Source organism: Scyliorhinus canicula, chromosome 3 (genome assembly GCF_902713615.1).
Source record: "Scyliorhinus canicula chromosome 3, sScyCan1.1, whole genome shotgun sequence".
NCBI classification, from domain to species: Eukaryota; Metazoa; Chordata; class Chondrichthyes; order Carcharhiniformes; family Scyliorhinidae; genus Scyliorhinus; species Scyliorhinus canicula.
In genome coordinates this window covers 101912732-101940590 of record NC_052148.1, presented here as the reverse complement: position 1 = coordinate 101940590, position 27859 = coordinate 101912732, and the positions used below count along the sequence as shown (strand labels likewise).

Below are 27859 nucleotides of genomic sequence, written 5' to 3'. Positions count from 1 at the left end.
GTTTCTGATTAATGGTAACTTCCAGGATGTTGATTGTGAGGAATCAGCGATGGTAATGCCATTGAATGTCAAGGGGCGGTGGTTAGATCTCCTCTTGTAGGAGATGGTCATTGCCTGGCACTTGAATGCTGTGAATGTAGCTTGTCAGCCCAAGCCTGGATATTATTCAGGTCATGCTGCAATTGGACATGGACTGCTTCATTATCTGAGGGGTCGCAAATGGTGCTGAATGTTAATATGTACTAGATGCTGTGGTATGAAGAGGCAAGAGTTCAGCTCCTTTTTCACCAACACACCTTTAATGGTTCAAACTCACTCTGCACAGAACTCTACAGATCATCACAAGCTCCAGAGTCCACCTGAAGCCCCTTTACATATCAGTGTCAATCATTGAACACTTAACATAAATGAGACAATCATTGAACACTTAACATAAATGAGACAACTAATTGCAATATCTCTTAACCCATTACTTAACAGTCTCCCCTTCCTTGGAGAAAAAAAACAATTAGGTAAAAACAAAATTTTCAAGAAACTAAAATTTCAAGAAACTAAAATTTCAAGAAACTAAAACACACACCTGATTCCCCCCCCCCCTTTTTTTTAAGTAGAAGAAAAAATAACATTCACAGAAACAGGCGCCCTTCGTTCACGATATCTAAAACTTTCTGTGAACTAGCCCCTCTTTTCGTGAAACAGTCTGACAGTTGATAGCTACTGTCAACCCATTTAATTTTGGTCATTTCCCCTCTGTCCAACATCTGCTTTAAACTTGCGATGTCTATCCGTAACCTCTTTTCACTTTTTGTAGAGTGCACATTTTCCCACAGAGATTTATTGTCAATGTGACAGTCAATAGGTATATTACCTAAATCCTCTAATCCCAAAATTTCTGTCATTATCTGACTTATATAAAAGGCCATATCCACCGCTTCCACTAAGCTTAATGTCTCAGCAGCCAAAGTGCTTTTGACCACTCTCCTTATTTTCTTTGTTCCCCACACAAGAGGGCAACATTTACCATTGTTCGCCAAAAGAAAAATTATAAACCTCCTGCGCTTGAAACTCCATCACATAAATTTGCATAGGACGCATCACTATAAACTATGAGTTTCAAATGCCTAGGATGACCTAAAACAGGGAACTTCAAAACACACTCCTGCATTTTTAGTTAGGCCAACACTTTATTTGCTCTTATTATGTCTTCCAGTTTGGGATCATTCACCTTTGTACTCAACTCTAAAACATCAAAACTCACGTCCGGTCTAGTCTGTCTTCCTAACCAGTTCAGTTGCCCAATTAAACTTTGCAGTTGCTCTTTTTCTATCTTCGAAACCTTTGCGTCTTTTTGTGAAACCCGGCCACGACTGATCGCTATTGGACTGATGCTTTCCAAGTAAGATTGCTGACGTAAAGTTGCCCCTAACTGAGTCTGTCCGATTTCCAAACCAATATATTTAAATGCACCGGAAGCCTGACTTCCAACTCTGAATTCTTTCCTCAAATCAAAGATTACAATAGCTTCAAAATCACTAGTCCCACCCCACAAAAAATCATCGACATGCATCATGAAGATGCCAGCAAGATTTCCTTTATAGTGCCAGTAAAACATTGCAGGATCTGCTTTCAGCTGGCAACAGCCTAACTTTAACAATGATGTGGAGATGCCGGCGTTGGACTGGGGTGAGCACAGTAAGAAGTCTTACTGTAACTTTAACAAGACTGACCTCACCGAAAAGTACCACACTCCAGAGCATCATTTAATCCATATACACATTTGTTCAACTTCCACAGTACCCCTTCTGTGTTAGCTGCTTTAGGAGGACGGAGAAAAATGACTCTCTGGAGCTGATGCCCCTGCAAAAAGGCAGCTTTTATATCTATAGATTTGCAGTCCCATGCCTTTGTGGCTAATAGAGCCAAGAAGATCTTTAAAATAACCTTTCCTGCTATAGGTGAATCTACCCTTAAGTCCTGATCGTCTAAGTTTTCTTCAAATCCCCTTGCCACAAGCCTGGCCTTTGCCTTATAAGTCCACCTGGAAGAACCTTTTCTGTACAAATCCATCTGTGGGATAGAGCTTTTTGTCCCTTATCCGGTACTTCCGTGTATACCCCAAATTCACTCCAACTATGCAATTCTTGCTGTTTAGCATCTTTGATAACTTTTTCATCTAATTTATTTGAAGCCACCAAAATCTCACGTGCATGTGGGCTTCTGCTTCTATTAGTATTTGTAGTCTTACTCCTGTTCCAAGATCTTGATAAACTACATCCCCTTTCCTGCCTGGTATCTTGTTCTGTACTGCTACTGCTTGATCTTTCTCTTCTGTAGTGGGATGTCCTTTCAATAGTTCTCGACATTTTCCTGTGAACCTGTTCACTATCCGATGTACTATCTGAACTAGCACTGCGTTTCTGTGCCCTCCATTTTTGAACTTCGTTTTCCCAATCCATTGTCTTAACTTCCTCCCCTGAATGCTGTACATTCAACCAATGTTTATACTTTCCAGTGACCTTCCCTGCTCTACTAATAACAGTTGCATCCTTCCATTGACTAGACCCTCCAGGCAAGTATGTCACTTTTGTACCAACCTTTGGCAGTTGCCCTTTCGTAAAAATGGCCTGATCTAATTTATCAGAAGTGTCGTGTTCCTCTACAGAAACCCTGTCTATATCAGTTAACTGGTCCTCATAGTTCTGTAACACAGGCGTACCAGATGACTCTGGTTCCTCGTCTTGTCTGTCTGCTCTGTCTAAATTTGAACATTTGTAATCGGTACCCATTATCCTTGATGAATGTACCCTAACACTTTGATTACCATGTTGCAACATAAATGTTTTGCCATCTATGCCTATGATCTTCCCTAGGCCTTTCCATTCATCAGAATTGTCTCTCTTATAGTATACCATTTCTCCTTGTTGAAAACGGCATCTGATGGCCGTACATTATGTCTTAAAGCTCTGCGAATTCTTTCAGAGACTTCTGCTTCCAAAAAAGCTTTTCTACTGCTATGTAACACGTTTAAATGTTCAGCAAAACCTGAGCTAATTGTAGTCCCTTCCCAAGCTGGAGGCTGGTCATCCAAAATGGAGGGAATTTTAGGATTTCTACCAAACACTAATTGATGAGGACTCAAGCCCCCAACCATCTGCAATGAATTATTTGCATGTACCGCCCATGCTAAAGCTGAATTTAGCGTGCAGTTTGGTCGATCTCCCAAAATTTTCCGAAGCATGTCATCGATAACAGCATGATTTCTTTCGCAGACACCATTATTAAACGGGCTTTCGGCAGCCGTGTTCATAACTCTGATATTCATGTTTTCACACATATCCCTAAACTCATCATTAGCAAATTCTCCCCCATTGTCCGTAAAGAATTTCGCTGGTGGACCCATTCCTGTCCCGATCCATTTTTCCACAATTTTGTCCAAAATTACTCTCTTTTCTTTACTTCATACAATCGTTGATTGACTAAATCTGGTAGCTAAATCTACAAAATGCAAAATAAAAATATTATTTGTTTTATCCCAGATCTTAAGGTCCATGGCCACAATGTCATTAAAATCCCTGGCCAAAGGTAGGGTTACTATCGGTCGTGCTGGTGTCCTTCTGTACTTCCTGCAAACTTCACAGCGATCACTAACCTGTTCTATCAGCTTAGAATACTCATCATCCCTTACCCCTGCATCCTTTAATAAATTTTTCAGCCTCCGAGGAGACGGATGTGCAAATTGCCTATGCAGTTTTACTACAATAAGCTTTTTACCAGCTAACGTCGCATTATCAACTGTCATTAATACATCCTTAACAACTCTACTTGAAACATTATTTGTCAATAATGGAATACAATAATGTCCCGACTGTGTAAATTGTAAGTCCACCGTCTTTCCAAAAACTGTTGCCTTATCCTGTTCCATATCCAGCTTCATGTGTGCTTTCTTCATCGACGGTCTGCTCAGAAGCAAAGGTATCTCACTTGATACAACATCTGTGCTAATGAAATAATTCACTCCAGCAATATTGCAAGGGATCACCACTCTTTTCAGCGACTTCAGAGTATTATCATCCCCTAACCTGAAACTTGTGGAACTTTTAAATTCCTTAACCTTGTTATGATTTTCAGCATCCAATGAGTCCAGATAACATTTTAACCAGTCAATCCCACACACAGTAGATGTGCAGCCACTGTCCAATACAGCACAGTTAAAAGATTCTGCAACCAACACCCTCATTACCGGCGTAAAACAGCTTGTTAATAGGACAATGCCTTCTTTCTGGTCACTATCTTTATCCTCTTCTGACTTTTCCGTGTCATGTGTCACTTCAAATACTCTATCATAACGAGTTGGACAGTTGAAAGCATAATGATATTGAGAGTCACATCGAAAACATCGATTTATCATGCCCCGTGCATTTCTGGGGTTCATCCTCCTATTGTAGGTTCTAACTGGGTTTCTGTCTTCATAATTTCCTTGTCTCGGTCTTCTTTTATAGTCTTGAGGCCTGTTCGTAGCCATACGATTTTGCCATCCTGTTTGTAGTGTATCTTCCATATTCTGCCTTATAGCAGGCTGACCTATTTGGGTCATCAGAGCCATTGGAATCGAATGTTTCCCCAAAAAGTTTTTTAAAGCTGCTGTCATCTATTCAAATAAGGTATCGTTATCCGTAAACTGAACTCCTGTCAAAACCAGGAGCCTATCCAAGTTGCTCACTCTAGCACAGTCAAGTAATTTAAAGGCCAACACAGACTGTGGAAATTCTAGCCTGTGTTTCTGCAGTTTTTTATATAGTCTGCCAAATTCCATTATGTAGTCTTCCATAGATAAATCCTCCATTTTCCGGAACTTAGCAAAATCCGACCATTCTTCATACGCACTGAACAAGTCATATTTCTTATAAATCTTGTCCATATAAAGTAATAAAGTCGCCAGACCTTCTTCTGAGTCTAACTCTTCCAACTCCAACTCAGAAAGCACATTGTTTCGGATTTTACTGCCATATGGTAAAGAAAGAGCCAATGCCATTCCTTGTTTTCTCTTTCCTAAAGCAGTCACCTTAGTCTACATAACCACTGCACTTCTCCATTGGTTGTATGATTCCCTTTCAGAAAATAGGGGAGGATAATCATAACCAGCCATCTTTGTCCTGGGTTCAGCCATGTTTCCCTTTTTTTTTCACTCCTTGGTTTGATCTGGAAAAATTGTATCTTTCAAGCCTTCACATTTACACAGCAACCATTCTCTGCTACCATTGTTAATATGTACTAGATGCTGTGGTATGAAGAGGCAAGAGTTCAGCTCCTTTTTCACCAACACACCTTTAATGGTTCAAACTCACTCTGCACAGAACTCTTCAGATCATCACAAGCTCCAGAATCCACTTGAAGCCCCTTTACATATCAGTGTCAATCATTGAACACTTAACAAAAATGAGACAATCATTGAACACTTAACATAAATGAGACAACTAATTGCAATGTCTCTTAACCCATTACTTAACACTGAACATCATGCAGTCACCCACAACATCCCCACTTCCGACATTATGATGGAAGGCAGGCCATGATGAAGCAGCTGAAGATGATTGGCCTAGGACACTACCCTGAGGAACTCCTGCAGTGATGTCCTGGAACTGAGATGATTCATCTCCAACCACTGCAAACTTCTTCTTTTGTATGACTCCAACCATTGGAGAGTTTTTCCTCTGATTCCCACTTACTCCAGTTTAGCTAGAGCTGCTTGATGCCATACTCGATCGAATGCTGCCTTGATGTCAAGGGCAGTCACTCTCACCTCACCTCTGGCATTCAGCTCTTTTGTCCATGTTTGAACCAAGTCTATAATGAAGTCAGGAGCTGAGTGACCCTGGCGGAACCCAAACTGAGTATCCGTCAGCAGGTTATTGCTGAGTTGGTGCTGCTTGATAGCTCTGTTGATGACTCCTTCCATCACTTTGCTGATGATAGGGTGGTAATTTGGCTGGGTTGGACTTGTCCTGTTTCTTTTGCAGAGGACACACCTGGGCAATTTTCCACATTGCCCGGTAGATGCTGGTGTTGTAGCTGTACTAGAAAAGCTTGGCTAGGGATGCGGCAAGTTCTGGAGCACAAGTCTTCAGTATTATTGCTGGAATATTGTCAGGGCCCATAGCCTTTGCAGTATCCAGTGCCTTCAGCCATTTCCTGATATCACGTGGAGTGAATCGAATTGGCTGAAGACTGACATCTGTGATTCTGGGGACCTCCAGAGGAGACCGAGATGGATCATCTACTTGGCACTTCTGGCTGAAGATTGTTGCGAATGCCTCAGCCTTGCCTTTTGTACATATGTGCTGGGCTCCTCCATTATTGAGGATGGGGATATTTCTGGAGCCTCCTCCTCCAGTGTGTTGTTTAATTGTTTACCACCATTCACAACTGGATGTGGCAGGACTGCAGAGCTTAGATCTGATGCTTTGTTGTGGAATCGGTTAGCTTTGTCTATTACTTGTTGCTTAAGCTGTTTGGCACACAAGTAGTCCTGTGTTGTAGTTTCACCAGGTTGACACCTCATTTTGCGGTGTGCCTGATGTTGCTCCTGGCATGCTCTCCTGCACTCTTCATTGAACCAGGGTTGATCCCCTGGCTTGGTGATAATTGTAGAGTGGGGGATATGCCGGGTCACAAAGCTGCAGATTGTGGTTGAATTCATTTCTGCTCTTGCTGTTGATAGCCCACAGCACCTCATGGATGGCCAGTCTTAAGTTGCTACATCTGTTCGAAGTCTATCCCATTTGGCACGGTGGTAGTGCCACAGAACACGATGAAGGGTACCCACAATGTGAAGATGGGACTTTGTCTCCACAAGGTCTGTGCGGTGGTCACTTTTATCAATACTGTCATGGACAGGTGCATCTGCAGAAGACAGATAGGTGAGGATGAGGTCAAGTATGTTTTTCCCTCTTGATGGTTCCCTCACCACCTACTGCAGTGCCAGTCTAGCAGCTATATCCTTTGGGACCCGGCAGCTAGGTCTGTGGTGGTACCACCAAGCCACTCTTGGTGATGGACCCCCACCCAGAGTATATTCTGTGCCCTCGTCACCCTCAGTGTTTCCTCCACGTGGTCTTCAACATGGAGGAGTGCTGATTCATCAGCTGATGTTGGCCGATGCGTGGTAAACAGCAGGAGGTTTCCTTACCCATGTTTAACCCGAAGCCATGAGACTTCATAGGGCCGAGAGGCGATGTCTCCCAGGGCAACTGCCAGGGCAACTGCCTCCCGGCTGTATACCACTGTATCGCCGCCTCTGCTTGGTCTGTCCTGCCGGTGATAATGATGTCTGGAACATTGTCTGAAAGGTATGATTCTGTGAGTAAGACTATGGGCAGCACGGTAACACAGTCGGTAGCACTATCTCTTCACAGCTCCAGGGTCCCAGGTTTGATTCCTGGCTTGGGTCACTGTCTGTGCGGAGTCTGCACGTTCTCCCCATGTCTGTGTAGGTTTCCTCCGGTTTCCTCCCACAGTCCAAAGACGTGCAGGTTTGGTGGATTGGCCATGATAAATTGCTCTTAGTGCCCAAAGGGGTTGGATAGGGTTGCTGGGTTACAGCTGTGGGCCTAAGTTGGGTGCTCTTTCAAAGGGCCAGAGCAGACCCGATTGGCCAAATGGCCTCCTTCTGCACTGTGAATTCTATGTCAGCCTGTTGCTGAAGTAGTCTGTGAGACAGCTCTCCCAACTTGGCCACAAGCCCCTAGATGTTAGTAAGGAGGACTTTGCAGGGTCGGCAGGGCTGGGTTTGCTGTAGTCGTTTCCGGTGCCTGGTTCAATGCCGGGTGTTCTGTCCAGTTTCATTCTTTCTTTGTGTTTTTGTCGCAGTTAAATAGAACTGAGTGGCTTGCTAGGCCACTTCAGAGGGCATTTAAGAGTCAACAACATTGCTGTGGGTCTGGAGTCACATGTTGGCCAGACCAAGTAAAGATGTCAGATTTTCTTCCCTAAAGGACATTAGTGAACCAGATGGGTTTTTACGACAATCGACAATGGTTTCATGGTCATCATTAGACTTTTAATTCCAGATATTTTATTGTGTTTAAATTCCATCACCTGCCATGATGGGATTTGAACCTGGGTCCCCAGATCAATATCTCTGGATTACAGTTGCAATGTGACTATGCCACCGCCTCTTCAGTAAAAGACACTGGGGGAATATTTTGATGATATACATTACTGTGCTTGGTCCCATTAAGACAGATAGCATGCAAACCTCATGTTGCCCACTCATCAATGCAATTGTAGCATACAGCCCAACTTGTAACATGCTGCTGATTGGCTGAACATTCAGGAGGCGTGTGCGTGGTGCATGGCAGCTTAACAACCACCTGCCCCTTTTAAAGGGAAGGTGCACTCAGGCTACAGAGGAACAACCTTGAAAGGGATTTATTGGAAGGAAGAAAACTGAAAAAGAAACAACAGGTCAGAGGGGAGGACCTCAGTTTTTCAAATGCTTTTGGTGCCACAGTCCAGAAAATCAAGAGGAGGAGAGATGCCATGTTTCCATAGGGTACCGGAAGGCCCTTAAGATACACCCTTTGAAGGGAATGAGAACATGGTGAGGGAGATGTATTCTGCGCCCAAACAGCAGTGCTAGAAACGGCTCAATGACCTTACACAAGTGGTCGAGGTCAGTGAATGGATCTTCAAATTACACTTCTTGCCGACCATGCCACCAACCTCTTATGCTGTTCAATGCACCACAGTTCGATCACTCATCCATTGGTAATAAAAGACAATAAGACCATAAGATGTAGGAACAGGAGTAGGCCATACAGCCGATCGAGTCTGCTCTGCCATTCAATGAGATCATGACTGATCTGATATGATGATCCTCAACTCCATTTTCCTACCTTACCCCCATTACCCTTGATTCCCTTACTGATTAAAAATCTGTCTATTCCAGCCTCAAACTAACTTAACAGCCTTAAACTAACACTTAATGGGCGGCACAGTAGCACAATGGTTAGCACTGTTGCTGCACAGCTCCAGGGTCCCAGGTTCGATTCTGGCTTGGGTTACTGTCTGTGTGGAGTTTGCACTTTCTCTCTGTGTCTGCGTGGGTTTCCTCCGGGTGCTCCAGTTTCCTCCCACAGTCCAAAGATGTGCAAGTTAGGTGGATCGGCCATGGTAAATTGCCTTACTGTCCAAAAAGGTTAGTTGGGGTTACTGGGTTTTGGGGATAGGGTGGAAGTGTGGTCTTTGGGAGGATGCGTTTCCGAGGGCTGGTGCAGACTCGATGGGCCAAATGGCCTCCTTCTGCACTGTAAATTTTATGAGTAACAACCCAACCTCTACAGCTCTCTGTGGCAAAGAATTCCACAGATTCACTACCCTCTGATAGAAGAAATTCCTCCTTATCTCTGTCATAAATGGGCAACCCCTTACTGAGATGATGCCCTCTGGGCGTAGACTCTCCAACAAGAGGAAACATCCTCTCAGCATCTACCCCTGAGAATCCTATGTTTCAATAAGATCACCTCTCATTCTTCTAAAGCCCAACGATTATAGGTCCAACCAACTCAACATCTCCTCATGAGAAAATCCCTTCAGTCCCGTGTCAACCCAGTGAAACTCCTCTGGACAGCCTTCAATGCCAGTGTATATTTCCTTAAGGGTACCAAAACTGTTCACAGTATTCCAGGTGTGGTCTAACTGTGCCTTGTGTAGTTTTTGCAAGACTTCCCTATGTTTATGCTCCATTCCCTTTAAAATAAATGCCAACATTCCATTTTCCTTCCCTATTACCTGCTGAACTTGCATGCTATCTTATCGTGATTTATGCATGAGGACCCCTAAATTCCTCTGTGCAGCAATGTTCTGCAGTCTTTCTCCGTTTAAATAATATTCAACTCCTTTGTTCTTCCTACCAAGGTGCATAACTTCACATTTTCCACATTATATTCAAGGCGGCATAGTGGTGCAGGGGTTAGCATTGCTGCCTCGTGGCGGCGAGTTCCCAGGTTTGATCCTGGCCTCGGGTCAGTTACATGTGGAGTTTGCACATTCTCCCTATTTCTGCGTGAGTCTCACCCCACAACCCAAATATGGGCAGGATAGGTGAATCGGCCATGCTAAATTGCCCGTTAATTGGAATAAAAAGAGAATTGGGCACTTTTATTATATTCTATCGGCAAAGTTTTGCCTACTCACTTAACCAGTCTATATCCCTCTGTAGACTCTATGCAATAGTATATTGACTTTCCTTGTCCAAGTCATTAATAAATAGTAAATAATTGTGGTTCCAGCACTGATTCCTGTGGCACTCCACTAGTTACAGTTGTCATCCTGAAAATGCCTCTCTTATCCGAACTCTCTGGTCAGGATTCTCCTTTCTTGAGGCTAAGGGATGAATTTGCCACCTCCCCAGTTGTGTATTCCTTGACGACATGCCGTTGCCAGCAGGGGGATTAGCCGCTCCCGCCACCGGCCAATAGGATTTCCCATTGTAGCAACCCCTCGCCACCGGGAAAACCCACGGGAGGGGGTATGCCGGCGATGGAACTGAGAGTCCCAGCGGCAAGAATTCACCCATAAGTGTTCCCACCATCGGAGAACTGCTCCTTGTCTCTGCTATCTCTCGGAGCGGGGCTCAGTATGCGAGTTTCTCCCCTTTACCATACAAATTATGTATGCGGGGGAGTTCGCCGGATTTTGTTGGAATTCCAGTATTGGGTCGCCTTTTGAGCGGGCTGCCAGGTCCAGCGGCGGGCCCCGCACAACACAAATCCTGCCCCCGCTGACAAGTAAGGGCATTCTCCTCCCCCCCCCCCCCCCCCCCCCCACCCCCACGCCGCTCCCCACCACCACCGCCAGAAGAATAACGGGTCACTCCCACACAGCATGCATGCAAAAGAGTAACCCAACGCTCCCCCGCACCAGCCCCCCAACAGACCACTCCCATCAGAACCCCCCAGTAGAGACCCCTAACAGAGACCTCCCCATCATTTAAAAAAAATGTTTATTAAGGCATTTATACTTAAACCATAAACAGGATGAAAAAGATAACCAACAGATAACAAACAGGAGAACACAGCATAACTCAATAAATAGCCAACAACCAAGCCCTGCCTTCCCTACCATACTCCCCCAACCTCACTGCCTCCACTTTTTAGAGGTAACCCTAATCCCACCCCCCCCCCCCCCTCTCCCCCGCTAACTTACTGTCCTGGAAGAAGTCAATGGTTTCCATCTCCGGGTGAAATCCTTCCATCGATGCCTTAAGGCGAATTTAATGTTTCCAAACTAAGGAAATCCGCAAGGTCGCTCACCCATATCCCTAATTTCAGCGGCTCCGAGTCCCTCCACCCAACAAGATCCCTCTCCGGTCTACCAGAGAGACAAAGGCCAGGACGTTGGGCCCCCTGGACTCCAGGGTCTTCCGACACTCCAAACATTGCCAATTCTGGACTCGGAACCACCTTCCCCCTCAGTACTTCTGACATCATGTCAGCGAACCCCACGCCAAAATTTTGGACAGGCCCAAAACATGTGAACATGATTCGCGGCCCCCCCCCCCCCCCCCCCCCCCCCCCCCCCCCCCCCCCGAACACCGCCCACATCTAACCTCAACCCCTTCAAAGAACCTGCTCATTCTGGCCACCGTCATATGTGCCCTATGGACTACCTTAAATTGAATGAGACTCAGCCTGGAACACGAGGAGGACCCCTTCACCCTCCTCAAGGCTTCCTGTCACAACCCAGTCTCCAGGTCTCTCCCCACCTCCTCCTCCCACTTTCGCTTAACTACTCCTATCAGGGCACCCTCCCAGTCCATCAATTCCTTATCTATCTCTGACACCTTGCCCTCCCAAACCCCTACTTTCGACAGCACCTTGTCCTGCAGCCCTGGGAGCGGCAGATCAGGAAAGGACATGCTTTCTCACCTGTAAATATCTGAACCGATTTCCCCTGGGCAACTCATACTCCTCCACCACTCCTTCCAAACTCGAGTAGCTGCCCTCCACGAACAAATCTCCAAACCTCTCAATTCCCGCCCACTGCCAACCCTGAAAACCCCCATCCAGTTCCCCCGGAGCGAACCTGTGTTTCCCGCAGATTGGGGCCCAAATCGAGGCCCCCTCAAGCCACTGTTCCCACACCCTCGTGGCCTCCACTACCGGCATGTGGAGGTCCTGGCTGGTGAGAACGACAGAGGAGCCATCAACAGCTCTCCCAGACTAGTCCCCTTACAAGAGGCTGCCTCCATCTGCTCCCAAACCAACCCCTCCCCCACTACCCATTTCCTTAACATGGCTATGTTTGGCGCCCAGTAATAATTCATTAAATTTATCAAGGCCAACCCTTGCGCCCCCCCCCCCCCCCCCCCCCACCCCCCCCCCCCCCCCCCCCCCCCCCCCCCCCCCCCCCACCTTGCGAGGCCGCCCCATCATAACCCCCAACAGAGACTTCCATTAGTCAATCCACCTAACCTCTTTGGACTGTGGGAGGAAACTGGAGCGCGCAGACAAATCCCACACAGACACGGAGAGAACGTGCAAACTCGACACAGCCACCCAAGGCTGGAATCAAACCTGGGTCCTGGGAGCTGTGAGGCTGCAGTGATAACCATTCAACATATGAACATATGAAATAGGAGCACAAGTAGGCCATTCGGCCGCTCAAGTCTGCTCCGCCATTCAATAAGGTTATGGCTGATCTGTTTGTGTTTCGAATTCCACATTCCCATCTACCCTGGATAACCTTTGATTGCCTTGCCTAACAAGACTCTTTCTATCTCCGCCTTACAAATATTTGCCTCCAATACTTTCTAAGGCAGAAAGTTCCAAAGTTTCACAACCCTCTGAGATAAAAACAATTTCCTCCTCTATCCTCAAAGCACGCTGCTTAATCTTAAAAACAGTGCTCCCTAGTTTTGGACTCACCCATAAGAGGGAACATCCTTCCCACATCCACTTTGTCAAGACCATTCAGGATCACATATACTTCAACCCCTCGCTCTTCTAAACTCAAGTGGAAACAAGCTCAGTCTGTCAAACCTTTACTCAGAAGACAAGACACTCATTCCAGGTACTAATCTAATAAACCTCCTCTGAACCACCTCTCGTGAAGTTACATCTTTCATTAAATAAGGAGGGCAAAACTGCACACAGTATTCAAGATGTGGTCTCACCGATGCCCTGTATAACTGGAACATAACATCCTTATTTTTAAATTAAGAAAAATACTGCGGATGCTGGACTCTGAAACAAGAACAGAGGATGCTGGAAGAGCTCAGCAGGTCTGGCAGCATCGGTAGGGAGAGTAAACTTACTTTTATGTTCAATTCCTCTCATAATAAAGGATGGCATTCCATTACCTTTCTTTATCACTTTCTGTACCTGCATACTAACTTTTTGTAGCTCATGTATTACAACACCCAGGTCCCTCTGCACCTCAGAATTCTGCAGCCATTCTCCGTTTAAATAATACTCTGCCTTTTAATTATTTCTGTCAAAGTGAACAACTTCATATGTTCCCACATTTTCCTTCCTCTGCCACGGTTTTGCCCACTCACTCAACCCATCTATATCCATCTGCAATCTCCTTATGTCCTCTTCACAACACACTTTCCGCCCTATTTTTAATATTTTCATGACTGTCTGCTTCTGACAAGACATTGCTTGTTTTATTAGCTAGAAGGCCTTTCACTTGCTTGTCATTAACATCCTGACATAGGAGAGATCCCAAATTGCAATAGCCTGGAAAAGGGCGAGTATAGATGACCTTATAGGGGTATATAAGACTGCAAATTGTATGAAGTGGGTACATTCTTCTCGGGATTGGGGTGTGGGTTAAATGTGCATAAATGTACCTTTAAGAAATTAGTGTTTATAAATGGGTATGTATATAAATATCTGTAGTGAGAGTACCTTTAAGAAATGGGTGTTTATTACTGCAGTGATGTCAGAGAGTGGGTGGAGCTGGGCTGTCTGTCAGCTTTTTACTTTCGTTTTAGGCTGTTTGCTGCAGGGTGTGCTTTAGAAAAGAGAGAGAAGAAAGGAAAACAGAAAGAATAGCCCGAGCAGAATGAAAAGAAAGAGAAAGGGAAATACAAATCAGGGCAAATGATAAAGAGAGCGTTTGAACTTCATAAAATGGCCATGAAACATGACAGTCAGTTATAATTGGCAGGCATAAAGGGAAACGTACAGTTGGATGATAGTGATGAGGATAGTGAGAAAGAGCGTCATTGTCGAAGACTTGGTGGGGATCTATTTAAATATGTCCAAGCATTGCCAAGCTTTGATGAGAAGGAGGTAGAAGCCTTTTTCAGTTCTTTGAGAAGGTGGCTAAACAAATGAAATGGCCACAGGGCATGTGGGTATTACTGATTCGAACAAAGCTGGTGGGTAGGGCTAGTGAAGTGTTTGCATCACTACTGGAGGAGGTATCTGGGACGTATGAGGAGGTGAAAAAATCCATCTTAGGTGCATATGAACTAGTGCCTGAAGCTTACAGCCAAAGGTTTAGAAATTTAAAGATAGAATTTGGTCAAACATACATGGAGTTTGAAAAGACCAAACAGAGTAATTTTGATAGGTGGATAAGGGCTTTGAAAATAGACCAAACGTATGGAACTCTCAGAGAAATTATACTTAAGGAGGAGTTTAAAAATTAAATTCCTGATGTAGTGAGAACTCATGTGGAAGAGCAGAGGGTTAAAACTGTGAGATTAGCATCAGAAATGGCAGATGATTATGAATTAGTTCATAAATCAAAGCTTGGTTTCCAACATCAGTTTCAGCCTGTGAGGGATAGAAACTGGGGACATGAGAAATACTCAAGTGGTAAAGGTAAAGGTGATCTGATGGGAGATAATGAGGAGAGTGTACCTCAGATTAAAAAGGAAATCCAGGAGGGTGGAAAAGAAATGAAAAATTTCAAATGTTTTCACTGTAATAAACTAGGCCATGTAAAGTCACAGTGTTGGTGGTTGAAGAAAAGCACTGGGAAGGCTGATGTGGTAAAACAAGATAAGACAGTGGGGTTTGTTAAAGTGGTAAAGGAACGCCCAAGTGAAGCGAAGGAGGTGCAAATGATTGTACAGCCTGATCAAAAGATGATTGATAAGAAGGTGCCAGATTTTTTAAAAAATGTGCTCATGTGTATCAGGACGAGCAGGTAAAGAAGTCACAATTTTAAGAGATACAGGGGTTCGTCAATCTTTAATGGTAAGAGATGAGGAGTTATGTAGTTTGGGAAGAATGTTGCCAGAAAAGGTGGTAATATGTGGAATTCAGGGTGAGAGGAGTAGTGTTCCATTTTATAAGGTAAGGTTGGAAAGTCCAGTGAAGAGTGGTGGTGAAGTGGTAGTAGGAGTAATAGAGAAGCTATCTTGTCCAGCAATACAGTTTATCTTGGGTAATGATATAGCTGGATCGCAGGTGGGAGTGATGCCGACTGTGGTTGATAAGCCAGCGGAAAATCAGACAACTGAAGTGTTGAAGGATGAATATCCTGGGATTTTTCCGGATTGTGTAGTAACAAGGTCGCAAAGTCACAGGTTCAGACAAGAGGAGAAATCAAAGAGTGAAGATGACGTTGAAGTGCAATTATCAGAAACAATTTTTGATCAGATGTTTGAAAAAGAACAAGAACAGGTGGAGGATGAGGCGGATAGTTTTGGTTCAGGAAAATTGGCGGAGTTACAACAAAAAGATATAGAAATAAAATGGATGTATCAGACAGCATACACAAAAGAAGAATCTGAGTGTATACCAGAGTGTTATTACCGTAAAAGTGATGTCTTGATGAGAAAATTGAGACCTTTACATATGCAGGTGGATGAAAAGTGGGCAGATGTTCATCAAGTCCAAAGATGTGCAGGTTAGGTGGATTGGCCATGATAAATTGCCCTTAGTGTCCAAAATTGCCCTTAGTGTTGGGTGGGGTTATTGGGTTATGGGGATAGGGTGGAGGTGTTGACCTCGGGTAGGGTGCTCTTTTCAAGAGCCGGTGCAGACTCGATGGGCCGAGTGGCCTCCTTCTGCACTGTAAATTCTATGATCTATGATAAGTACTGTTGCTGGCAGGGTATAGAAAGGAGGTGTTGCGAGTTGCACATGAGGTACCAGTGGGAGGTCATTTGGGAATAAGGAAAACTCAAGCTAAAATCCAGAAACATTTTTATTGTCCTGGGCTACATAAAGATGTAGTTAAATTTCGTCAATTATATCTCACATGTCAAGTGATAGGGAAACCTCAAGCAGTGATAAAACCAGAGCCCTTAATACCCATTCCAGCATTTGAGGAACCTTTTACAAGGGTCCTAATTGATTGCGTAGGACCGCTTCCTAAAATGAAAAGTGGGAATCAATATCCTTTGATTATAATGGATGTGTCTACTAGGTTTCGAGAGGCCATTCCAGTATGTAATATTACAGCTAAAAAGATTGTGGAGGAATTACTTAAATTCTTTACTAGATATGGACTACCCACAGAAATACAGTCCGATCAAGGATCAAATTTTACCTCGAGGTTATTCAAGGGAGTTATGGATAGCTTAGGAATAAAACAATTTAAATCAACTGCATACCATCCAGAATCGCAGGGAGCATTAGAAAGGTGGCATCAGACATTAAAGACAATGTTGAGGGCTTATTGTCAAGATTATCTAGAGGATTCGGATAAAGGGATTCCATTCATACTGTTTGCAATTAGGGATAAACCTACTGAGTCAACCAAGTTGATGGTTTATTTTTTTTTGGGGGGGGGGGCGGGGGAGGTGTCATGTGAGAGTACCTTTAAGAAATTAGTGTTTATAAATGGGTATGTATATAAGTATCTGTAGTGAGAGTACCGTTAAGAAATGGGTGTTTATTACTGCAGTGGTGTCAGAGAGTGGGTGGAGCTGGGCTCTCTGTCAGCTTTTTCCTTTTGTTTTAGGTTGTTTGCTGCAGGGTGTGTTTTAGTTTTGTTTTCAGAGCTGAATAGCTGCAGTCACAGCCAGAATGTGTATTAGAGTCTATCTCTGTAATCTGAACAATGTAAATCGATCCTTTGGTAATTTAAAACTAATAACTGCTCGCAGTAGTGACTTTAACCTGATGAGCTTCTGTTTAAAAGTTTTTTTTAAAGTCTTCTGGATGGTAAAAGGACAGCTTATGGATTACCTAGTGTTGTATTCTTTGTGGGTTGTATTTGAATTAAAGGTTGCTAAAATGTTCATTGTTTGTTTTAAAAAAGTTAACTTGAATTCATAGAATAAACATTGTTTTGCTTAAAAAAATACTTTTCCATTTCTGCTGTACCACACCTGCCGAGTGGGCCATGTGCTCCCCATACCACAATCTATTAAAAGTTGTGGGTAAGGTGAACTCCATGATACACTTTGGGGTTTTCTAAACTCTTTTTTTTTTAAAATAATTTTTATTGAAATTTTTACAAAATATAAACAGCTCAACTCTATTAACAAAACAACCGCGGTAACACCCCAAGAACAATTCCCACCCAACTTCAAAAGCAACTACAAACAAGAGAAAAAAACAAAAACAAAAGAGCACCCAACGACAAAAGGGAAAGAGATAACACCCGCCACATCCCACAGACCCATGTGCACAGTTCTCCCTCCCCCCGATCCCAACCCCCCCCCCCCCCCCCCCCCCCCCCCCCCGGGTTGCTGCTGCTGCCGGCCTATTTCATAAGAACATAAGAACATAAGAACTAGGAGCAGGAGTAAGCCATCTGGCCCCTCGAGCCTGCTCCGCCATTCAATGAGATCATGGCTGATCTTTTGTGGACTCAGCTCCACTTTCCGGCCCGAACACCATAACCCTTAATCCCTTTATTCTTCAAAAAACTATCTATCTTTACCTTAAAAACATGTAATGAAGGAGCCTCAACTGCTTCACTGGGCAAGGAATTCCATAGATTCACAACCCTTTGGGTGAAGAAGTTCCTCCTAAACTCAGTCCTAAATCTACTTCCCCTTATTTTGAGGCTATGTCCCCTAGTTCTGCTGTCACCCGCCAGTGGAAACAACCTGCCCGCATCTATCCTATCTATTCCCTTCATAATTTTAAATGTTTCTATAAGATCCCCCTCATCCTTCTAAATTCCAATGAGTACAGACCCAGTCTACTCAACCTCTCCTCATAATCCAACCCCTTCAGCTCTGGGATTAACCTAGTGAATCTCCTCTGCACACCCTCCAGTGCCAGTACGTCCTTTCTCAAGTAAGGAGACCAAAACTGAACACAATACCCCAGGTGTGGCCTCACTAACACCTTATACAATTGCAACATAACCTCCCTAGTCTTAAACCCCATCCCTCTAGCAATGAAGGACAAAATTCCATTTGCCTTCTTAATCACCTGTTGCACTTGTAAACCAACCTTCTGTGACTCATGCACTAGCACACCCAAGTCTCTCTGAACAGCGGCATGCTTTAATATTTTATCGTTTAAATAATAATCCCGTTTGCTGTTATTCCTACCAAAATGGATAACCTCACATTTGTCAACATTATATTCCATCTGCCAGACCCTAGCCCATTCACTTAACCTATCCAAATCCCTCTGCAACTTCCAGTATCCTCTGCACTTTTCGCTTTACCACTCATCTTAGTGTCATCTGCAAACTTGGACACATTGCCCTTGGTCCCCAACTCCAAATCATCTATGTAAATTGTGAACAATTGTGGGCCAAACACGGATCCCTGAGGGACTCCACTAGCTACTGATTGCCAACCAGAGAAACACCCATTAATCCTAACTCTTTGCTTTCTATTAATTAACCAATCCTCTATCCATGCTACTACTTTACCCTTAATGCCATGCATCTTTATCTTATGCAGCAACCTTTTGTGTGACACCTTGTCAAAGGCTTTCTGGAAATCCAGATATACCACATCCATCGGCTCCCCGTTATCTACTGCACTGGTAATGTCCTCAAAAAATTCCACTAAATTAGTTAGGCATGACCTGCCCTTTACGAACCCATGCTGCGTCTGCCCAAAGGGACAATTTCTATCCAGATGCCTCGCAATTTCTTCCTTGATGATAGATTCCAGCATCTTCCCTACTACCGAAGTTAAGCTCACTGGCCTATAATTTCCTGCTTTCTGCCTACCTCCTTTTTTAAACAGTGGCGTCACGTTTGCTAATTTCCAATCCACCGGGACCACCCCAGAGTCTAGTGAATTTCGGTAAATTATCACTAGTGCATCTGCAATTTCCCTAGCCATCTCTTTTAGCACTCTGGGATGCATTCCATCAGGGCCAGGAGACTTGTCTACCTTTAGCCCCATTAGCTTGCCCATCACTACCTCCTTAGTGATAACAATCCTCTCAAGGTCCTCACCTGTCATAGCCTCATTTCTATCAGTCGCTGGCATGTTATTTGTGTCTTCCACTGTGAAGACCGACCCAAAGAACCTGTTCAGTTCCTCAGCCATTTCTTCATTTCCCATTATTAAAACTCCCTTCTCATCCTCTAAAGGACCAATATTTACCTTAGCCACTCTTTTTTGTTTTATATATTTGTAAAAACTTTTACTGTCTGTTTTTATATTCTGAGCAAGTTTACTCTCATACTCTACCTTACTCTTCTTTATAGCTTTTTTAGTAGCTTTCTGTTGCCCCCTAAAGATTTCCCAGTCCTCTAATCTCCCAGCAATCTTTGCCACTTTATATGCTTTTTCCTTCAATTTGATACTCTCCCTTATTTCCTTAGATATCCACGGTCGATTTTCCCTCTTTCTACCGTCCTTCCTTTTTGTTGGTATAAACCTTTGCTGAGCACTGTGAAAATCGCTTGGAAGGTTCTCCACTGTTCCTCAACTGTTCCACCATAAAGTCTTAGATCCCAGTCTACCTTAGCTAGTTCTTCTCTCATCCCCTTGTACTCTCCTTTGTTTAAACACAAAACACTAGTATTTGATTTTACTTTCTCACCCTCCATCTGTATTTTAAATTCCACCATATTGTGATCGCTCCTTCCGAGAGGATCCCTAACTATGAGATCATGAATCAATCCTGTCTCATTACACAGGACAAGATCTAGGACCGCTTGTTCCCTCGTAGGTTCCATTTCCCTACCGTTCCGCCAGGAAGTCCAGGAAAGGCTGCCACCGCCTAAAGAACCCCTGTACTGATCCCCTCAGGGCAAATTTCACCTTCTCCAATTTAATGAACCCCGCCATATCATTGATCCAGGCCTCCACGCTTGGGGGCCTCGCATCCTTCCACTGAAGAAGAATCCTCCGCTGGGCTACTAGGGACACAAAGGCCAGGACCCCGGCCTCTATCGCCTCCTGCACTCCCGGCTCCACTGCAACCCCAAAAATTGCGAGTCCCCAGCCTGGCTTGACCCTGGATCCCACCACCCTCGACACCATCCTTGCTACCCCCTTCCAAAACTCCCCCAGTGCTGGGCATGCCCAAAACATATGGGCGTGGTTCGCTGGGCTCCCCGAACACCTAGCACACCTGTCCTCACCCCTGAAAAACTTACTCATCCTCGTCCCAGTCATGTGGGCCCTATGCAGCACCTTGAACTGTATGAGGCTAAGCCTCGCACAGGAAGAGGAGGAATTCACTCTCTCCAGGGCATCCGCCCACGTCCCCTCCTCAATCTCCTCACCCAGCTCCTCTTCCCATTTACCCTTCAGTTCTTCCACCGAGGCCTCGCCTACCTCCTGCATCACCTGGTATATGTCCGAAATCCTCCCTCCTCCAACCCACACCCCCGAGAGCAACCGATCCCGCACCCCTCGTGGGGGCAGCAAGGGGAACCCCTCCACCTGCTGCCTGGCAAGCGCCCTCACCTGCATGTACCTAAACATGTTCCCCGGGGGGAGCCCATACTTCCCCTCTAACTCCCCAAAGCTCGCGAACCTCTCCTCCACCAACAGGTCCCTCAACCTCCTAATTCCTGCCCTGTGCCAGCCCAGGAATCCGCCATCAATGCTCCCTGGGGCAAACCGATGGTTCCCCCATATCGGGGCCTCCATCGAGCCCCCCACTTCTCCCCTATGCCGTCTCCATTACCCCCAAATTTTGAGGGTATCAAATTTTGATACCACCACTGGGCTCGTGGTATACTTCGTTGGAGGGAGCGGCAACGGCGCCGTTACCAGCGCCTCCAGGCTCGTACCCACACATGATGCCGCCTCCATCCTCTTCCATGCTGCCCCTTCCTCGTCCATTACCCACTTACGCACCATCGCTGCGTTGGCAGCCCAATAGCACCCACAGAGGTTGGGCAATGCCAGCCCCCCCTATCCCTGCCTCGTTCCAGGAACACTCTTCTCACCCTCGGAGTCCCATGCGCCCACACAAATCCCCTGATACTCCTGTTGACCCTCCTAAAAAAGGCCTTCGGGATAAGGATGGAGAGGCACTGGAACAGGAACAAAAACCTCGAGAGCACCGTCATCTTAACGGACTGCACCCTCCCTGCCAGTGACAGCGGTAACATATCCCACCTCTTAAACTCCTCCTCCATCTGCTCCACCAACCTTATGAGGTTGAGCTTGTGCAGGGCCCCCCAGCGCCCAGCCACCTGGACCCCTAGGTACCTAAAGCTCTTCCCTGCCTGCTTCAATGGGAGCCTACCAATCCCCTCCTCTTGATCCCCCGGATGCACCACAAACAACTCACTCTTGCCCAGGTTCAACTTATACCCCGAGAAACCCCCGAATTCACTAAGAATCCTCATCACCTCCGGCATCCCCCCCATCGGGTCCGCCACATACAGCAACAGGTCGTCCGCATACAGCGAAACTCGATGCTCCTCACTACCCTGCACCAGGCCCCTCCAGTTCCCTGACTCCCTCAATGCCATGGCCAGGGGCTCAATCACCAACGCGAAGAGCAAGGGGGACAGGGGGCATCCCTGTCTCGTCCCCCGGTACAGCCGAACGTACTCCGACCTCCTCCTATTTGTGGCTACACTCGCCATCGGGGCCTCGTAGAGCAGCCTCACCCACCGGATAAACCCCTCGCTAAACCCAAACCTCTCCAACACCTCCCACAAATACTCCCACTCAACCCAATCAAAGGCCTTCTCCGCATCCATTGCCACCACTATCTCCGCCTCCCCTTCCATGGCCGGCATCATAATGACATTGAGGATCCTACGCACGTTCATATTCAACTGCCTTCCCTCCACAAACCCCGTCTGGTCCTCGTGAAAGACCCCGGGCACGCAATCCTCTAATCTAGTGGCCAGGATCTTTGCCAGCAGCTTAGCATCGGCGTTCAGCAGCGAAATCGGCCTATATGACCTGCACTGCAGAGGATCCTTGTCCCGCTTCAGGGTCAAGGAAATCAGCGCCTGTGACATAGTTGGGGGCAAAACCCCCTCCTCCCTTGCCTCGTTAAATGTCCGGACCAACAGGGGGCCCAACAGGTCCAAATACCTTTTATAAAATTCCGCCGGAAACCCATCCGGCCCCGGCGCCTTCCCCGACTGCATGCTCCCTATCCCTTTGACCACCTCCTCCCGCTCGATCGGCGCCCCAAGTCCCTCCACCTGCTCCTCCTCCACCCTCGGGAATCGCAGCTTGTCCAAGAAGCGCGCCATTCCACCCCCCTCCACCGGGGGCTCCGACCGGTACAGTTCCCCATAGAAGTCTCTGTAGACCCCATTAACATCTACTCCCCTCCGCACCACCTTCCCAGCCTTATCTGTCACTCCCCCAATCTCCCTGGCCGCGTCCCTCTTTCGGAGCTGGTGTGCCAGCACCTGCTCGCCTTCTCCCCATACTCATACGCCGCCCCCTGTGCTTTCCTCCACTGAGCTTCCGCCTTTCTGGTTGTCAATAGGTCGAATCTGGCCTGAAGGCTACGCCTCTCCCCCAGCAATCCCTCCTCTGGAGCCTCCGCATATCTCCTATCCACCCGCACCATCTCCCCTATCAGTCTCTCCCTCTCCCTCTGCTCCCCCCTCTCCCTGTGGGTTCGGATGGAGAGTGGAAACCCGCAGAAAGCCCGTGCTTTCGCCCTGCCCAGCCCCGCCTCCTCCAGGGCTACTCCCATTGTCAGTCCCCCCCACCAGCTCCCCGAACTCCCCGTTTACCCCTCTGCCTGAACCCGTCCACCCGACCCCTGCAGGTAAACCTATATAGAAAAGACAAATCAACATCACCCCACCCACCCTAAGGCCAACCCACATCTTACATTAAACCAAGCAAATACAAATACAGTATTATACAGCATCCCCCATCTTAGACCATCAGTTTGAGTCCAATTTCTCGGCCTGCACAAAGGCCCACGCCTCCTCCGGGGACTCAAAATAATGGTGCCGATCCTTATAGGTGACCCACAGACGCGCCGGCTGCAACATGCCGAACTTCACACTCCGTCTGTGGAGCACCGCCTTCGTCCGGTTAAACCCGGCCATCCGTCTCGCCACCTCTGCACTCCAGTCCTGGAAGATCCGCACCTCCGTGTTCTCCCACCTGCTGCTCCGCTCCTTCTTGGCCCACCGGAGCACACACTCACGATCCACGAACCGATGAAACCGCACCAACACCGTTCGGCTTGGGCCTCCTAGCCAGAATTCTGTGGGCCCCCTCTAACTCCAGGGGCCCCTGGAAGGACCCAGCCCCCATCAGCGAGTTTAACATAGTCACCACATAGGCCGCTAGGTCCGACTCCTCCAGCCCCTCCGTGAGGCCCAGGATCCGCAAATTCTTCCTCCTCGACCGGTTGTCCAGCTCCTCGAACCACTCCTGCCATCTTTTATGGAGCGCCTCGTGCATCTCCACCTTCCCCGCCACGGCCACGACCTCATCCTCCCTTTCGGAGGCCTGCTTCTGCAGATCCCGGATCGCAGCCCCCTGGGCTGTCTGGGTCTCCATCAGCTCCCTGTTGGTTACCTTCAGCGACTCCAGCAGCTCCAACTTGAGCTCCTGGAAGCAGAGCAGCAGAGTCGCCTGCTGCTCCTGAGCCCACTGCCTCAGCTCCTCAAGGCCTCCGCCGGCCGCCATTTTGTCTTCCTTTCCCCACTTTTTCGTGGGTGCTTTCTCCGGTTTTCTCCTTACCCCACTCCTGGTCCGGACCATAGGACCATTGGGGTCGACTCCTGACCTCCTCCCACGTCGGGATTTGCCGCCACAGCTCCGTTGGGGGCCCTGAAAAGAGCCCCAAAGTCCGTTCTCAGCAGGAGCTGCCGAATGTGCGGCTTAACTCCTCATTGCCGCCACCGGAAGTCGGTTTTCTAAACTCTGGCCCATAACATAAACTATGAAGTTTTTGGGACAGGTTGAGAAAGTGGTTAATCGGGCATACAGGTTCATGGGCTTTACATATATGGTCATACAATACAAAGGCATGGAGGTTCTGATGAACTTTTGCAGAACATTGCCTTGGCCTCAGCTGGGGTGTTGTGACGAATTCTGGGCACCACATTTTTGGAAGGATGTGAAGGAATTAAAGGGAGTGCAGAAAAGCAAGCTTCTTTGGCTGCCCTGCCACTTGTTTCTCAGGGCCGGGAGACAGCACACCTTTGCAGGATTCTTGCTCCCACGTCTGTCAAAGGGATTTCCCATTGAAGCCACCTCACGCTGTCAGGAAACCGACGGACAGGAGTAAGGCTGCCAGTGGGACCACCGAATCCCGCCACAGTAAACAGCTGGAGAAGTCTGGCCTCCAGTCTGTACTTCTACAACTGCGCATAAATGGTATTGACTTCCCTCTCTCATGCAGATTCGCATCTACTCACAACCTCCATTATAACATTAGTGCAGTAAAACCAGCCTCCAACATCATAAGATTTACAAACCACCAGCCCAACCAAAATGTTTTTTAAGCTTCCAGGATTGCAATAATTGCTTCAGCAAAGAGCAGCTGCTGGATTGGTAAAACAAAGAGCCCCAAACGGTACAATTCTTGCACCCCCTGGTTTCCTGGATAATGGGACATATCAATTTTCATGAAACACCCTCAAAAGAGCCTGTTGGGATCTTACAGGTAGTCTGTTGTGTGATTGAATCTGAAGTCCTTCCAACAGCTGCACTGTTTAATACCAGGGAGAACTTCAAGAAGGCGGCTCAGCGCAGCCGTCTCAGGAGCAATTGGGGTATGAGTAATAAATGCTGGTCTAGCGAGCAATGCCCATATCCCGTGGAAGAGTTTTAAAAAAAACTAACAAAGTGTTTTCTTTAATCGATTGTAATTAAACCTGTTGGAATAATTTTGTCCTTCCGTGTGAACTTTATTGTTGGGCAGCACAGTAGCACAGTGGTTAGCACTATGGCTTCACAGCACCAGGGTCACAGGTTCGATTCCCGGCTTGGGTCACAGTCTGTGCAGAGTCTGCACGCTCTCCCCATGTCTGAGTGGGTTTCCTCCGGGTGCTCAGGTTTCCTCCCACAAGTCCTGAAAGGTGTCTCCCTCTGTGCACCGGAACAGGCGACTAGGGGCTTTTCACAGTAACTTCATTGCAGTGTTAATGTAAGCCTACTTGTGACAATAAAGATTATTAGAATAGAAAAAGCTAGTTTAGAATGAAAGAAAAAGAAAATCCAGCTTTATTGTGGCATTTTATTTCATAAGAGCCTTGTAGAATTCTAAACAACTTGGTTTTTGTTCTTGTTCCCTTTAATAGAATCTCTCCGTTCTTCGAGGGAAAAACGAATAAACAAAAGGCTGTGGCGAACAGGTCAACTTTGGACTCCATATAAACCCACGCACCCGAACTGGAGACGAAGCTGAGAGCGAGAAAAGAGAACCTCCAGCGGTATCACTACTTCCTGGCGCAGGAGGACTTGTCAGCAACTCTGACGGCAGCCTCACAGCATGGAACTGGGCAGCTATTATTCCCTGTTTGCTTCCATTTATTTGACACTAACGTGTATCAGGAGCAGTGAGCCTAAACCTCAATCCAGTCTGAGGTGGAGAGACGAGAAACAAATCCGGATGGAGGCGATCAAGGAAACAGTTGTGCAGCAACTGGGACTGGGAGGACCTCCTGTCTCAGGATTGAACAATTCTGGATCAGAGGAGGAGAAAATGTATAAACTTTACCTACAGCGTGTGAGGCAATTCGATCAAAGTATTAGCTCGACGAACAAGAATGTTGTCAGAATAAGTTCTGTCAACATGTTTATTCAGAAGGGTAAGAGCGCATATTGTGTATTATTAACGTGGCATTTGACTCAGTAATGCATGTGGAGTCGTATCAATTTAGCCACACACTAAATCACCTCACGTTGTAAAAATTCACCGACAGAACATTGTTTTGTTAGGAGTGAACGTTTCGACTGCACTGGAAGCAGGCAGGGTGGTTTTTCAAATGAGTTTGGGTTTTGAAGAATTACATTTGAGAAAATGAATGTTGATAAGTTTAACTTCAGCGAGCCCTCTGAAAAAAATGATGAGTTATGAAAGGCAGTTCTCCAACTTCCCTCTGCTAATAGTCAAACACCGGGATGGTGATAGCCCTGAAGTCAAGGCATCGTGACTTGGACATTGGGACGGCGGGTCCCTTTTCTATTACAGTAGGCAATGACATTGTGCGAAGGAATAAATAGAGCCATCTCAGTGCAACCTGCAGTCAGGAATTTAAACCACAGGCTTCCGGACACTGATGGACAGGAAGAATTGGCTTTCCCGAACCCGCCCTTCACGGCAGTGAGAGTAACTCAGTTACTTTATATACATAGGATATAGGCTATATGGCACGGGAACAGGCCCCTTGCCCCATATAATAATAATCTTTATTGTCGCAAATAGGCTTACATTAACACTGCAATGAAGTTGCTGTGAAAAGCCCCTAGTTGCCACATTCCTGTGCCTGTTCGGGTACACAGAGGGAGAATTCAGAATGCCCAAATGACCTAACCTCCACATCTTTGAAATGTGGGAGGAAACCGGAGCACCCGGAGGAAACTTCCGCAGACAGACACAGGGAGAACGTGAAGACTCCACACAGACAGTGACCCAAGCTGGGAATCAAACCTGGGACCCTGGCGCTGCGAAGCAACAGTGCTAATCACTGTGCTACCGTGCCGCTCTTTTGATGCCGTCGTTTATGTCTAACTCAAACCCCCTACCTTCCCTACAAGAGGCAAATCTCTCTGTTTGCACTCTATCAAAACCTTTCATAATTTAAAAAACTTCAATTAGGTCACCATCAAGCCTGTTTTTCAAAAGAGACCCAGCCTGACAATCCTTTCCTGATATGTATACCTGCATTTCTGTTATCATCCTAATAAATCTTCTCTGCACCCTCTCCAGTGTTTTTATATTCTTTTTATAAGACGTAGACTATTTTTAAGTGTGGTCTAACTGTGCTTCAATACAGGTTTAGCATAACTTCCTTACTTTTCAATTCTATTTCAGTAGAAATAAAGCCTTGTGCTTTGTTTACTAACCTGTGGCACAACTTTTAGTGACTGGTGTATGCGTATTTTAAGATCCTATTTTTCCCTCTACCCCACCTAGACTTGCACCTTCCAAGTAATAAGTCACCTCCCTATTCTTTCTACCGAAATATGCTACCTCATATTAATCTGCATTGAACTTCATTTGCCATTTATTTGCCTATTGTGCAAGTTCATTAATGTCATCCTGTAGCTTGCTGCAGTCCTCCTCAATATTGACTATCCCACCAAATTGGTGCCATACGTAAAGTTAGAAAGTGTGCTTTTGATTCCAAAGTCCAAATTGTTAATGTAAATTGTGAAGAGCAGTGATCCCAGCGCTAATCCTTGTGAATTGCTATTTCCCACCTTCTGCCACTCTGAATAACTACCCTTTACTCCAATTCTCTGCTTTCTGTCTTGGAGTCAACTACCAATCTATTCTACCACTTATCCCCTTACTGTATTCTCTAACTGTATTTAGTAGTCTTTTATGGGAAACATTAT

General features: G+C 46.2%; 1 protein-coding gene across 2 annotated transcripts in view; it reads left to right on the top strand.

Annotated features, from left to right (window-relative positions):
* LOC119962841 (bone morphogenetic protein 2-like) overlaps positions 1–27859 on the top strand; it is a 252281-nt gene that overhangs the window by 184528 nt on the left and 39894 nt on the right. For both annotated transcript variants that reach the window (XM_038790998.1, XM_038791000.1), the window contains exon 2: positions 25597–26106. In XM_038790998.1, the coding sequence (XP_038646926.1) occupies positions 25788–26106 (319 nt within the window). In that variant the 5' untranslated portion in view covers positions 25597–25787. The remainder of the gene's footprint in view (positions 1–25596; positions 26107–27859) is intronic.